This window comes from Pleurodeles waltl, chromosome 10 (genome assembly GCF_031143425.1).
Source record: "Pleurodeles waltl isolate 20211129_DDA chromosome 10, aPleWal1.hap1.20221129, whole genome shotgun sequence".
NCBI lineage: Eukaryota > Metazoa > Chordata > Amphibia > Caudata > Salamandridae > Pleurodeles > Pleurodeles waltl.
The window spans coordinates 895,508,423-895,523,253 of record NC_090449.1 but is presented as its reverse complement, the minus strand read 5'-3'; the positions used below and the strand labels follow the sequence as shown (position 1 = coordinate 895,523,253).

Below are 14,831 nucleotides of genomic sequence, written 5' to 3'. Positions count from 1 at the left end.
ACCCCAGTTAATCTGGAGCCCAAAAAAGACCTGGAAATGTGTAATTTCTCTGACCAAAGAAGATAAGATTTGTGGTCTGTGCTCTTAATACACAGAAGGGTATGTTCGGCATATGTATTCAGTGACACTAGTATGCGGTGATCTCCAAGATTCAGACCCCTACATGGATGTTTTTTTTTTTCCTTAGAATATACTCTTACCATTCCATTGCAGTAGCAGAAAGTAGTTGTGAGAGAGGACATCCCTGCCTAGTGTTTTTTTTTAAACTTTACAATTTTCAGTTGCACAAGAACAAGGAACCCACATAAAATGCAAACATTGGACATTTGACACTCGATGAGTACATAAATGGTAAAAAATAATTAGGGGAACAGCAAGGGGCATGTGAACAGAAAGGGAGCAAAACAATTTAAACCAGTAAGGAGCCAATAATCCAAATGTGTTTTTTTTTTTAGCTACACAGGAGAGTAAGTGACATGGGCATGTGAGAAGTGGACCAAGTTGGAACTTGAAAGCGAAGGGCCAATGCTGTTGCACAGTCATTATTCCGAATCTGTATGTTCCATGGCATGATCCATTGTTAGCAAGCAGTCTCCAAGCATGTGCCAAATATCCTTGGGTCTGGAAGATATCGGCTGCAGGGAAGCATACAGTTCAGAGTTTGTATCACCATGTGACATATCTTGTAAGCAGGCAACAACAGTAGGGAGTACGCTACTTCACCAATGGAGTGCCACTTGTTGCTTAGCCAAAAGCAGTACAATGGCAGCAAAATGCCTCAGTCCGGGGGGGTAAAAGTTTGACATAGCCCAGTAAGGCCATCAGTGGATCTGGGTCTATTGATGGTTCAAGAATAAGAGACCGTGTATCATAGATCTCCTCCCAATAGGTTTTGATCTTCTCTCAGTTCTGCATCAAGTGGGCAAAGTCCGCCTGCTCTGCTGTACATTTTGGGCAATGATGGGGCCTTATAGTGTCAAGTTTAGCTGCAGCATTGGGGGTGGTGTATGCCATGTGTGGAAATAATAATAATGTAAGTGCTTTGGATGAGGATTGTTTGTTTAAAGTTTGGTTTGAGTGCAACAGTAGTGCCAAGTCTTGTCTGGGATGGGGTGTCCCAGATCCCATTCTCAGTCTGCCCTTGATCGCTTGACGCCGATTGACGGCATGTCTACTGAAGTACGATAGAGCTGGGATATAAGGTGGCAGCTGTCTGGGGCAGTGATTAGCATTGTAAGTGGGGTGAAATCTGAAGGTTCCTCTGAGTACGTCAGTAAGGTGTCCCGGAGTGCACTATGTAAACAGTGGAATATTAGCCCATCTATAGGAGTTTGAAGGTCCCTCCTCCATCATCGAGGAGCTAGGTCAAAGTGTGCAGTTGATAATTAGGTCAACGACAACTCGTAGGTTATGTACTGTAAGGGGTAGTTGCACCAAACTTTCCTCAGGGAGAGGAAGCCGAGGGTTAATGATATGGGGCAAATGGGGGAGTCTTTAGCCACCCAGGTAGCATAATATTTTGGACCAGGCCCAGCAGGTGGTAGATAGTCTATATTTTAATGGGGTTCTGGGGAAATCCACATGGCAGTAGAGGATAGGGAGACATTTGGCGCTTGAGCCCATTCAGGTTTAAGGTATGGAAGTCTAGCATGAGGGTGATACCAGTAGTGACCAAATGTGATTGCCCCACTAAATATTATAACTATAGGTCGGGGACCCCTAAACCCCCCCACGGCCATACGGAAGTGTGAGCGTATTCCATCGATTGCAAGGATGGCACCCAGCCCAAATCTGCTACGTATGCACCCCTTTCAAGGTGTCATATCTCCAGCAGATGGGGGCTAGAATAGTTTTATAAGCTTTGTAGGAATCGCCAGTAAAGCCATCCAGCCAGGAGCTTTAGAACCGCTCAGGGCATCGATCGATTGTACAATCTCCTTGCAGGTAACAGGAGCTGGAAAGAATTGTTGCTGCCCAGGTTCAAGTCAGACCATTGCAATTTCAGACAGATATCCAGCAAAGGCTGCCTCATTGCCACTTACACAGGACGTATAAAGGTGTTTATAGTACGCCAGGAATTCATCCCCAATAGCCGCACCATCAGTAATGGCCGAATCATCAGATCGCTGTAGACTGGTCACACATGAAGCATGGTAAGGGGGGTCTAAGAAGGTTAGCTAAAGTGTGGCCCAGCCTCTCACCCTCGCCATATTGTTGCACCCTAGCATATTTGCCCAGATAGCGAACCTCATGTGCGACAAAGTCCCAAAACTCTCTAGCAATTCATTTCTAGTGCGTTGTGCGGTGGCATCAGTAGTGGACGTGGCAAGCGTGTCAGTGTTGCATAGTTTACCCTCCACTTTGGGCAAGTCGTTACGAATACTTTGAAGCCTTTCAGCATGTTTGGCAATGCAGATACCTCTGATATAGGCCATAAAGGCCTCCCAGCAAGTGGAATTTATTCGCACAGACCCAGTATTAGTAGCAAAATAATCAAGTATAACTTAACAGACTCCTTGTGCGGTAAATGCCGTAGAGGAGGGCATTTGCCGGAAAACTCCAGTATCAGAAGAGCGGAGTGGAGCTAGGGACAGTCAATGTGGCCGTAACAGGGGCGTAGTCAGATAGTGTGCAAGGCAAGTGAGCAACATCAGTCAACCATAACAGCATTTCATGCAAAACATACCAGTAATCAGTGCATGGCCAACGGAGAATAGAACACATCGAGGCAGCAGGTGTTAATCATAGATAACAAAAATGGAGACCCATGGTCAACTGGGCACAACATGAGATGACAGAGCAGCCAGAGGGCCAAACAGGGTCAAGTCTCGGGATGACAGTCTGGCACTGCTGAGGAGGGAAATCCAGAGGATAGTGGTTGATCTGGCGAAGCCACATTAAGTCTATGTTGCCTGCAAAAGTCAATGGCCTCTGAGGGGGCACAGAACACAGTGTTGGCCGTCCATCTCCACTCGCAGTCGCACCAAGTACAGCATACCATATTTGCTGCCCAGCTTCTGAAGGGTAGGTTTCACATCAGCAAAGTTATGCTGTGCATCCTGCACCAGTTGGGTGTAGTCAGGAAATAGTGACAGGACAGCACCTTGGTATAGCAGTGGACCCTTTTACCGTGCAAGACGTAAGGCTGTGTCTTGATCTCTGAAAGTGAGGAGTCTGGCAAAAAACAGGCATGGAGATGCTCCAGGTATGGGCTGCGGCCCGAGTGATCTTTGTGCTCTCTCAACCACAAAAGTATCAGTAAAAGAGTCCCAGCCAAATAATTCAACCAATAGTTTCTCAACAAAAAGATCCATGTATTGGTGGTGGTCTTCACCAAGCCAATGATCAGTAGGTTATTGCGGCGGGCCCTTGCCTTCAGATCTTCATTTTTCACAGCAGTTGTTTTGAGGATTTGTTCCACTCTCCCAAGGCGCTTCAGGATGTCTGCATTCCTGTCTTTAATCTCAGAGATCCTGCATTCTGCTGCATCAAGTCCGGTAACTTGGTGATTGAGTCATTCACTCAGGCGATCTAGAGGGTTGGCTAACACATAAAAGCGTGTGTCTATGGCCTGGAAGCCCACCTTCAATGTGGTAATTATTGCAGCAGTCTCCTCAAGTGTGTTGCCGTGGGGTCTGTGCCACATCGAAAGTGAGCTGCCTCTTTAGGGTCTCCATGGTCCATTGTGATCTGTTAAGCGCCGTGCACCTGAGTGTTGGCAGGAAACAAGTTAAAACGGAAGGACAAGGCTCTGAAAATGCAGCGTTGGCCCAAGAATTGATGAGGAGAAAGCCCAAGGGTGGGGACGAAGCAAAGTTAACTTGATAGAATGCCACCGTCCCCAAGGCGTAATCAATAAGATTAGGCCCAGGTAAGTCACAGTGGAATGAAACAGCTATAGATGCTCAGCAGGTGTAGCAAAAGTCTGGGGGATCCAGTCCAGCAGAGTTTGAGGGGTAAATTAGGACTGTTCCATGCAGTCCACTTAATGTGTACATGTAGCCAAAGATGCATAAGACAGCAGGCTCAAGGGAAAATGGGCATAAGCATGGTGCCATATAGAATGCAGTGTTGGGGGACTGTTAGCTCAGTCTAGGCCTCAGACATGTGGCAATATCAGCAGTGGCAATGGGGGAATGGAGGGGTGCCCCTTGTGCCAGCTCATCACTCACTGCATACCAGTAGGTATTCCTGGAAAAGGGCAGTCTCAGTAGTTTATTCTCCAGCGGGGTGGCGAGCGCCACGTCCCCCACACAACTACACACACCACATTCAGGCCCAGGTTGGAGGAGCTTGCTCTGCAGCACCTCTCCAAGCACTGCGCTGGCCCACGAGGAAGGGCGGCACCCAGAAAAGTTAGAGGGCCATGCCGCAGCCTGGGTCCCATCAGCGCACAAGGAGTGTCCACAAAGGTGAGATAACGAGCCCGCATCGTAACAGGCATCTGGAAAATATCGCTGCACGCACCACAGCCCTGCCCTCAGGCTTGCCCGCAGGCCCTGTCCCTGCAGAGCCTCCAAAGGCCGTATCAGGCCGTCATGGCGGGCGCAGGCAGATGCTGCCATATCCTCGGCCCGCCCCGGGTAGTATGGTGAAATCAAGCAGGGCTCTGATATGAGTGCATGTTGCCGGAGTAGTGGGGCATCTCTGCAGTCGAATTGTGCCCGATGGCAGTAAATTGAGGGCGACACTGCACAGAGCTTCAATGCTCCGTGGCCATCTTGGTCGCTGGCTTGGACTAGTGTTGTTAATTCTCCACATTTAAATTCATATTGAGACAGTCATTGATACCCAAGACTTTATGCATTGCCCAGCCTTCTCTTCTAGACAGGATCTATGTCTAGTAACGCAACATAGTCTGCTATCTTCATTGATTTCTATAGACCACTCTGTCCCACAGCTACTGTACAGATATTCATTGGCGCATTCATCTCGTTTGGTTTACCATACTTCCTGTGACGATACTAATTATGAATCTATGATTACTATATTTGAGACCCCTATGACAACACACATATGAGTTACTTGATTGGAAATTTGATTCTGTTGTTTCGTATTCCCCCTTGTTTAGACGTTGTTTAGCGCTGGACTATTGGTCCGTGTAATCCTAGGATGCCCGCCTTCAATTTTAGGACGGTAAGCTTGTATTCACAAGCACTTGCATGTATGCTGTTCACGAAGTAACACTTGCACTGCACATCACGGTCGCCCTTTCTTTCCTATGATATGTGTAAGGCTATGACTCGCCCCTACTGTGGTATAACCTGTGTACTTCTCTTTTGCAGGGCTCGAGTTAGAATTATTTATTCCATATTTATGTAAGTGATTATTACACCTCCCTACTAATTGCTGGTTGAGAGACACTTGTATTAACTTTTTGATAAATATATGTGGCCCTTATTATTCAGGAGATACATATAGTCACATAAGGTCCTGATGAAGCATCACTGGATCCGTTTGGACCACCAGGATGCGAAACATGTTGACCCATGAGGTGGTAGTCTTTGGAGAATTGCCAGACTCCTCTCACTGATATGTTCTACATTACAAGAGTGATTGATCTTAACTTCTTTATTCACTCTTTTGATTCTAATTTTTAACCTTGGCCCTGACCGTTCATTGGGTCCAATAAAATCCACAGTCCCAGTGGCAGTTTTGAGAGTCAATTTTAACTACTTACCTGCTTTTGATCTCCGTTGATTCTTTAGTCACCTTTGGGGTCACGGCACCACCACATATTAAGATCTCCGGCAAAGAGCCCCCCGTCAGGGGTGGTGCCCGTCAGACATTGCAGCGCCAGTCTGACGAGGAGCAGCGCCTATGATGAAGCATGACACCCTATGGGTGTGTGAGGCCCCTTGCTCCTAGAATTTAGGACCCCGGTCACTATTTATTTTCTGTTTTATATGATTGGAACAGTGTATCGCTGATTTTCAATGTTCACTTAAGGAGGATATACACTGGACCATAATCCCTCCTGATCCCTCCCTTATTCTCAGTAGTGTTGTTAATCACCAACAATCTCTACAGCTCCCTAACTCTTGTTGTTGGATTTCAATATGGTAGGAGAATCAACTGGAAAATGCCTTTCCCACTCAGAGCCACCCCAGGACAAAGACCTACATTAGCATTCCAGGGAAGCGAATATTTATTTAGCATCAGTAAGAGTGGGAGCTGCAGAACTCACTGTCCTTATTTGATGGATCACCCCAAACAACTGCCTCAGGGTATATACTGTGAATCACCTGGAAATTAACCCTGCCTGATCAGGTAATATCAGTCCAGTTTTGTAGAGAATCAGATATTTTGTTAAAACCTTTGTCAGTATGTAAACATTTAAATTGATTAAGGATAGGGGTCTCCGTGAGAATCACTGTACAGTTGGCTTCCGCAGCTTCCCCACCTTGCATCTGGGCAAGAGTTCCTTCATTTTGCATGATTCTTCGTACATCTGCAGTAGGCAGGGAGCTACTACGTCACTAAATTCTTTATAAAACACTGCCAGTAGGCCATCACTATCTCATGATTTCTTCCCTTGCTACATCTTTTATGGCTTTGTATACCTCTTGTATAGTTATGGTGATGCAGGTTCTCTGGCATGCTGCTGAAGCCATGCATTGTGGCTCTGTCTAGCTATTGAAGGATGTCAGCCTGGGCTGCTCCGAAATTGAGACATATATATAGATGTGTACAGTACGATTTGATGACCTCTGATGTGTCAGCGTTCATGTACTTGAGGCAGTTTCAATTGTTATACTATTTCATGAAGTCCAATGTAGTCTTACTAATCTAAGGTATTGCTTAGCTATGGTATTTTTACCCAGGTACTTCACTTTACTATCCACTGTGTCACAGTATTCCAGTAGCAGCTCAAATAATTGTTTCTGAAAGATCATGTCTAATCTTGGCAAACCTTATTTCTAGGTCTCAGATAGAGGTCTTGAGGCTCTGTAGAGTGGTGAGCATAGACTTAAGGTTACCAGGCTGTTTAGCTACGCAGACTCCCCTTAGGTGTGCTTTATAGGCCTCCTATAATACACCAGGAATCAATACAATAGAAGTAACAAAGATTCTTTCACTTTTTTTCTTCAGGACTATGATCATGATGGTAAACTGTCTTTTGCAGACTTTGAAAAGGCAGTACATGAGGAAAGTCTTCTTCTAGAAGCATTTGGACCATGTTTACCGGACATGAAGGTACTTACAAGAGATTCTTTGTTGCACAATGTATTTCTAGACATGTATGTGGTGATCTTGTAATACCATATATATCTTGATGGTCCCACTCTAATGAGCAATGTCCTATTACCAAGCAAGGTGGTGCTACCAAACCTGCTTTTTAGGCAGTTAGCCAAAGCAGTACAAAGTAGGTACTCAACATGAATGTCCTCACTTTCTACAGGAGTCATTGCACAGTAGACACCAAACTCCAACTTGCATTCTTGACAAAAGAAAGACAATGCTACATGTCAAGTGCTGTCTCATAGTTGGTAGGGCCTTTCGTTAGGGATCAGCAGGTCATTCCTTGACCTTCTGTAACCAGTGGAGATGCCAACACCTTTGAGCTAGAGATAGAAGGAGCTCCTACAGTTGCAATAAATGACAAGTTTTTCTTTCATTGAAACAAGTATAAGAAGATCTCAGTGACTTCCAAATTGAAGAAATAAGCATGTCCTTACCTTCTATCAACTATGTTCTATGGCAGTCCAGAATGGGGGTGCTTGTAGTCAGCTTATTCAGTGCTGTACCTGTGACCCATATCACAACCTACTGAGCTTCCAAATTGACTTGGGCTTTCAATCATCATTAAAGTCAGAAACTGGTTTGGCAGTTCCACGTCTGTCCCTTCCTTTTAGTCTAACATAAAGATGTTCACTTAATCTATTTAATCAAGAAGACTCTCCAGCTAGGCACAGGATGCGCTCTTTCTGTAACTGTAGGTGGCTGGCCTAGCTTATAGTGGGTACCTGATGGTACTTACACCTTGTGCCAGGCCCAGTTATCCCTTATTAGTAGATTAGTAGTGTTCTAGCAGCTTAGGCTGATAGAGGTAGCTATAGCAGAGCAGCTTAGGCTGAACTAGGAGACATGCAAAGCTCCTACTATATCACTTATATCAGATAGCACTATATCATAAGAATAACAATACTCAGAGTTACTAAAAATAAAGGTACTTTATTTTAGTGACAATGTGCCAAAAATATCTCAGAGGATATACTCCCTTAGAAGGTAAGTAAAATACACAAAATAAACACACAAACCAAAATAAGGTAAGTAAACAGTTAGAAAAATAGTGCAAACACTGTAGAACACAATAGGATACAATAGGCTAGGGGCAACACAAACCATATACTAAGAAAGTGGAAGGCGAACCACGAATGGACCCCAGGCCTAGTGTAGTGTGTAGAGGGTCACTTGGAGTGTAAGAAAACACTAAGGGTGTCCAAGATACCCCACCCCAAGACCCTGAAAAGTAGGAGTAAAGTTACCCTACTTCCCCAAAAACACACTAAAGTCGTGATAGGAGATTCTGCAAAGGCAAAAACTAACTGCAAAGCACTGAAGACGGATTCCTGGGCCTGAGGACCTGTAAAGGAAGGGGACCAAGTCCAAGAGTCACACAAGTTTCAAGGGGGGGGGTCAGGAGCCCACTAAACCCCGAATGAAGCTGCAAAAGGGCTGCTTCTGGGTGGAAGAAGCTGAAGATTCTGCAACAACTGAATATTCCAGGAACTTCTCCTTTGCACAGAAGATGTCCCACGGAGTGCTGGAGGATGCAGCGTTGTTTCCTCGCAGAAGGACCGCAAACAAGCCTTGCTAGCTGCAAAGGTCACGGTTGAAGGAAATGGGTGCTGCCTGGGCCCAGGAAGGACCAGGCGGTCGCCCCTTGGAGGAGGAAACAGAGGGGGCACTCAGCAGCAGAGAGAGCCCACGCAGAAGCAGGCCGCACCCGCAGAAGCACAGAACAGGCGTTCAATGAATCTGAGCACGGCGGTCGTCTCAACACTACAAAAGAGGGTCCCACGAAGTCGGTGGTCAACTCAGCGAGTTGAGCAATGCAGGACGGAGTGCTGGGGACCGGGGCTGTGCTGGGCACGCAGGATTCCTTGCAAAAGTGCACAGAAGCCCTAGCAGCTGCAGTTCACGCAGTACACAGGATTACTGTCTGGCGTGGGAAGGCAAGGACTAACCTCCACCAAATTTGGACAGAAGGACCACTGAACTGTCAAGATCACTTGGATCCAGCTCCTGTGTTCCAGAGACCACGCTCGTCAAGATGAGAGGGGACCCAGAGGACTGGTGATGCAGAAGTTTGGTGCCTGCGTTAGCAGGGGGAAGATTCCGTCGACCCACAGGAGATTTCTTCTTGGCTTCCAGTGTAGGGTGAATGCAGACAGCCCTTAGAGCATGCACCACCAGGAAACAGTCGAGAAAGCCGGCAGGATTAGGCACTACAATGTTGCTGGTAGTCGTCTTGCTACTTTTTTGCGGTTTTGCAGGCGTCCTGGAGCAGAGAGCGGTGGATGCTTGTCAGAAGTTGAAGAGAGAGTTGCAGAGGAACTCAGGTGAGCTCTTGCATTCGTTATCTCAGAGAAACCCACAGATGAGACCTAAATAGCCCTCAGAGGAGGATTGGCCACCTAACCAGGTAAGCACCTATCAGGAGGGGTCTCTGACGTCACCTGCTGGCACTGGCCACTCAGAGGTCTCCATTGTGCCCTCACACCTCTGCATTCAAGATGGCAGAGGTCTGGGACACACTGGAGGAGCTCTGGGCGCCACTCCTGGGGTGGTGATGGACAGGGGAGTGGTCACTCCCCTTTCCTTTGTCCAGTTTCGCGCCAGAGCAGGGGCTGGGGGGGATCCCTGAACCGGTGTAGACTGGTTTATGCAAGAAGGGCACCATCTGTGCCCTTCAAAGCATTCCCAGAGGCCAGGAGAGGCTACTTCTCTCAGGCTTTTAACACCTATTTCCAAAGGGAGAGGATGTAACACCCTCTCTCAGAGGAAATCCTTTGTTCTGCCTTCCTGGGACTGGGCTGCCCAGACCCCAGGAGGGCAGAAACCTGTCTGATGGTTGGCAGCAGCGGTAGCTGCAGAGAAAACCCCAGAGAGCTAGTTTGGCGGTACCCGGGGTGCATGCTGGAGCCCCGGGGAGGCATGGGATTGGCACCCCAATACCAGATTTGGCATGGGGGGGGACAATTCCATGATCTGTTACATGGCCATATTCGGAGTTACCATTGTGAAGCTACATATAGGTATTGACCTATATGTAGTGCACTCGTGTAATGATGTCCCCGCACTTACAAAGTTCGGGGAAATTGCCCTGAACAATGGGGGCACCTTGGCTAGTGCCAGGGTGCCCTCACACTTAGTAACTTTGCACCTAACCTTCAACAGGTGAGGGTTAGACATATAGGTGACTTATAAGTTACTTAAGTGCAGTGTAAAACGGCTGTGATATAACGTAGACGTTATTTCACTCAGGCTGCAGTGGCAGTCCTGTGTAAGAATTGTCTGAGCTCCCTATGGGTGGCAAAAGAAATGCTGCAGCCCATAGGGAACTCCTGGAACCCCAATACCCTGGGCACCTAGGTACCATACACTAGGGAATTATAAGGGTGTACCAGTGTGCCAATCAGAATTGGTAAAAATGGTCACTAGCCTGCAGTGACAATTTTAAAAGCAGAGAGAGCATAAACACTGAGGTTCCGGTTAGCAGAGCCTCAGTGATACATTTAGGCACCACACAGGGAACACACATATAGGCCACAAACTATGAGCACTGGGGTCCTGGCTAGCAGGATCCCAGTGACACAGGCAAAAACAAACTGACACACAAGTAAAAAATGGGGGTAACATGCCAGGCAAGATGGTACTTTCCTACAGTAACAAGAATCGTTCACAATTTTCTTTCGCAGTAGACACATTTTGCAGAGTGTCTACACTGTCTTCTCATTCCAGCGTGCCAGTTGCTAGAAATTATATCTATAATAAGATTTTGAAGTGCCGAAAATTTTCTACCTTGAAGCAGTCGGTCTTCGGGAGTTAATTGTTGTAAGCGTTTTAATTTTATTTTGCTGAAGAAATAAAGACATACATGCTCTGTGATATTAAAATATACGTATACCTTTTTTTAAAAAATCTTTTTTTAGAACATTGCAGAATACTACCTGTGACCACATGCTTGTTGGTCACACAACTAGGAGAGCATCTGTGCTCTACTGAACTTCTCAATGCATATTTTAACATGCTGCCCTGGGACAGTCTTTTTTGGAAGAACAACTTTCAGTACAGCAGCCACCATGGCCTACTTTTGTTACTCACTGAAAAGTATGTATATCTTCTCTTCCTTGGAGACTGGTTTAATTGGGGCACGCTCTATAGAGAAGAGTGAACTTCTCTTTGATCCTCAATGAACCTCTCAAAGTAGTGACAGATTTTCTCTTTTAATACAATTAATCAGAAATATCTAAAGTAACACTCAGTGCATAGTATTTCTTTCTCTTCAAGAAATGACCTTCACTTAACACAGTATATTTTTACTTCTTGTCTCTTGTAAGGCCCTATTTGCAAGGGCCTCAAAGCAGACAGAGGCCACTGTGCCCCAACCATGGTGGTTAAGGTTATTTACCACTGGTGTCATGGAGTATGTCTTAACTATGGCTCTGCAAACTGGGCCAAGTACAATCCTTTCCACACTGGTCTCTCAGGTTATTGTCTAGTATTCTGTGGGTCAGCAAAAGCACAGAACTGAACAGTGAAACAACAGACACAATAATATAATAATGTCCAGCCCAGTGCATTATTTTTAGGGAAAAGAACATACTTTTAATCTCACAACTGAACTCAATACTATACAGTCCAGTCATTCCACCCTACACCACCCTGCTATTCGTGAGGTACTATACTCCTCTCCTATTCCCAGTACTCGTCAACACTCCCTCTTAGGTTAGTGATTCAACTATTACCATTTTGTATGGCAGGTTATATATAGGTAGAGATTAAGCTCAAGTTGAGATTGCTGACAGTTTAAAAGGCAACTCAGTTTCAGGATGGCTTTTTGTACCAGACATTCTCAAGCGAGCGCGATGTTATTACCAGTGCACACCTCATTCTCTCTCGTGTCCACTAGGCTCTATAGTTAACTGATGTTGCTTGTCAGCCGTGCAGACTGTGCAGTGGAATTGGGGTTGTTCCTGCCTATTTGGAGCCCACTCCTCCATGGTTTCGTCACCACAGTGGCAGTTGTGCGTTGCCAATCTCTCACAGACTCGCCTCAGGCAGGTTCCTGCAGTGCCACCAGTTCTCAGCAGCAGCGACCCTCTGGAGTCAGCTGCTAACCAAATATTCACTGGTGAAAGGCAGGCCAAGTCCAACTTTGTGTGTCATGGCATTTGAAGATTCCAAGTCAATTTGGGGCTTCGTGCTTCTGCAGCTTTGGAACTTTCTTGTAGACATCAGTGGCCTGTGGCAGGCTGTTGGGACGTCCCAAGAAGGCACACTCTGGTACAGTCATAGTTGCAGCTTCTCCAGTGCTTCGCAGCGAGACCCCTCCTCAACACAAGTCACGCATGGATTGCTCTCTCAAGCTGACAAGCTTCTTCTGGTGCTCCTCATGCAGAGCCTGTCTGGACAGTCTCTCCTTCTGGAGGGCCAGACACAGTACTTCCCTCTCTCAGCAGGTGGGTAGGTGTCTAGGTTTCTTCAGGCAGATCCTCAGGTCCTCCAGTAGAAAATGGTGATATCCCCTCACCTTTGGGAGGCAGACTGCTAGGCAGAAACCAGCCCTTGTTACACAGGAGCTCTTAAAGTCTCTGGAGCACTCCCTTCCTTGGTCAAGAAGACCGTGGCACTGGAATAAAGTGAGAGGGTTTGCATCTATGTTACACATTTTCAGACAGCAGACATGAACCCACTGCTTCATATACCCACTAACAGGAGATGAGAGGATGAAAAGATCCAAGCACATCCTTCCTATCCATAAATATCCACACGGAAGGCGCAAGGGTAAAAAACATGAGTGAACAATTTTGCCACTTCCAAAGTCCGCAGGTATTCAAAATTATATGGATAGGGCACCTCCCCATTGCTGGGATATGCTTCATCACTGGTGACCTATCCACACTAAGGTCAGCGAATATTACCCGGGAGGGCTCAAACGCCAGGCAGGAATTCAGATAAATTAAACTCGATGATAGCTGGGATCCCTAGTTTTTGTACAAGTATCTGGGGGTATACCCGTTAGATATTCCTTTTAATAAAGGGGTAGCCTAGATATCCAAATCGTGTAATGTGGACATCAGATAAAATGTAATGAAACATTCATCCACTTTCACCTAGCCGGTTTGGTTCTCGTTTCAAGTGTCCTTCTCAGGGTTCTCTCCAGGCACAGCTTATGTGTAAAGTAATCCCTCTTGCAGCAGGTAGCACTGGAGTTGTCTCCAAGCACAAACACCTACAACATGGTTATAAAGAAGTGTGAGTTTTGTGCAAATGGCTGTCATAGGCTTTTCTGAGCAGTAATCAGGGACACACAAAAGGGCAGACTTGGCCTAGAAACATCCTCACCTTAGACAACAGAAATAGCAGTCTCACCATTCACCCCTACCATCTACTTAACAGTGGTGCTCAGGGAGAACTAATCATGTTAGCAAAGTCTTCTAATTTCTAAAAGTAGCCCTGTCTCCATCCTACTCACCTCAGTGTGTGGGTCTCCACCCTTCAGCCAAGACAATGCATGCAATATAGTTCCACTATGTGGAAAACTATCCTTGTAAACCATTGTAGGAAAGTACCATCTTTCTTGGCATGTTACCCCCAATTTTATCTGTATGTCAGTATGTTATTGCCTGTCTCACTGGGATCCTGCTGGTCAGGACCCCATTGCTCATAGTTTACGGCCTAACATGTGTGTCTGTATAGTGCTTGACTGTGTCACTGAGGTTCTGCTAATCAGAACCCAGTGCTTATGTTCTTTCTGCTTTTAAACTTGTCACTATAGGCTAGTGACTTCATTTACCAATTTCAATTGGCGCACTGGACCCACCCACCTTATAAGTCCCTTGTATATGGTACCCTGTGCATTGGGGTTCCAGGAGATCCTTATGGGCTGCAGCATTTCTTTTGCCACCCATAAGGAGCTCAGACAAACCTTTCCACAGGACTGTCATTGCAGCCTGCATGAAATAATGCACACATTAGTTCACAGCAATTTTCACTGCACTTAAGTAACTTATAAGTCCCCTATATGTCTAACCTTCACTTGCTGAAGGTTAGGTGCAAGGTTACTGAGTGTGAAGGCACCCTTGCACTAGCAAAGGTGCCCCCACATAGTTCAGGGCCATTTCCCCGGGACTTTGTGAGTGCGGCAACGCCATTCCACGTATGCACTACATATAGGTCAATACCTATATGTAGCTTCACAATGGTAACTCCGAATATGACCATGTAAGGTGTCTAAGATCGTGGAATTGTCCCCCCATTCCAAATCTGGTATTGGGGAGCCAATTCCAGCAATCCTGGGGGCTCCACCATGGACCCCCAGTACTGCCAAACCAGCTCTCTGAGGCTTGCACTGGAGCTACAGCTGCTGCCACCTCACAGACAGGGTTCTGCCCTCCTGGGGTCTGAGCAGCTCAGTCCCAGGAAGGCAGAACAAACCATTTGCTCTGAAAACAGGGTGTTACACCCTCTCCCTTTGGAAATAGGTGTTACATGCTCGGGAGGGGTAGCCTCCCCCAGCCTCTCGAAATGCCTTGAAGGGCACAAAGTCACTTTGACGGAGTCACTCCTCTGCTCACCCAGGCACCTTCCAAGTCGACGGC

General features: G+C 46.4%; 1 protein-coding gene across 1 annotated transcript in view; it reads left to right on the top strand.

The window, feature by feature from the left end:
- The window catches only part of CLXN (calaxin), a 153,294-nt gene that overhangs the window by 122,023 nt on the left and 16,440 nt on the right, over positions 1–14,831 (top strand). The window contains exon 5 of the mRNA XM_069211644.1: positions 7,093–7,197. Within this exon, the coding sequence (XP_069067745.1) occupies positions 7,093–7,197 (105 nt within the window). The remainder of the gene's footprint in view (positions 1–7,092; positions 7,198–14,831) is intronic.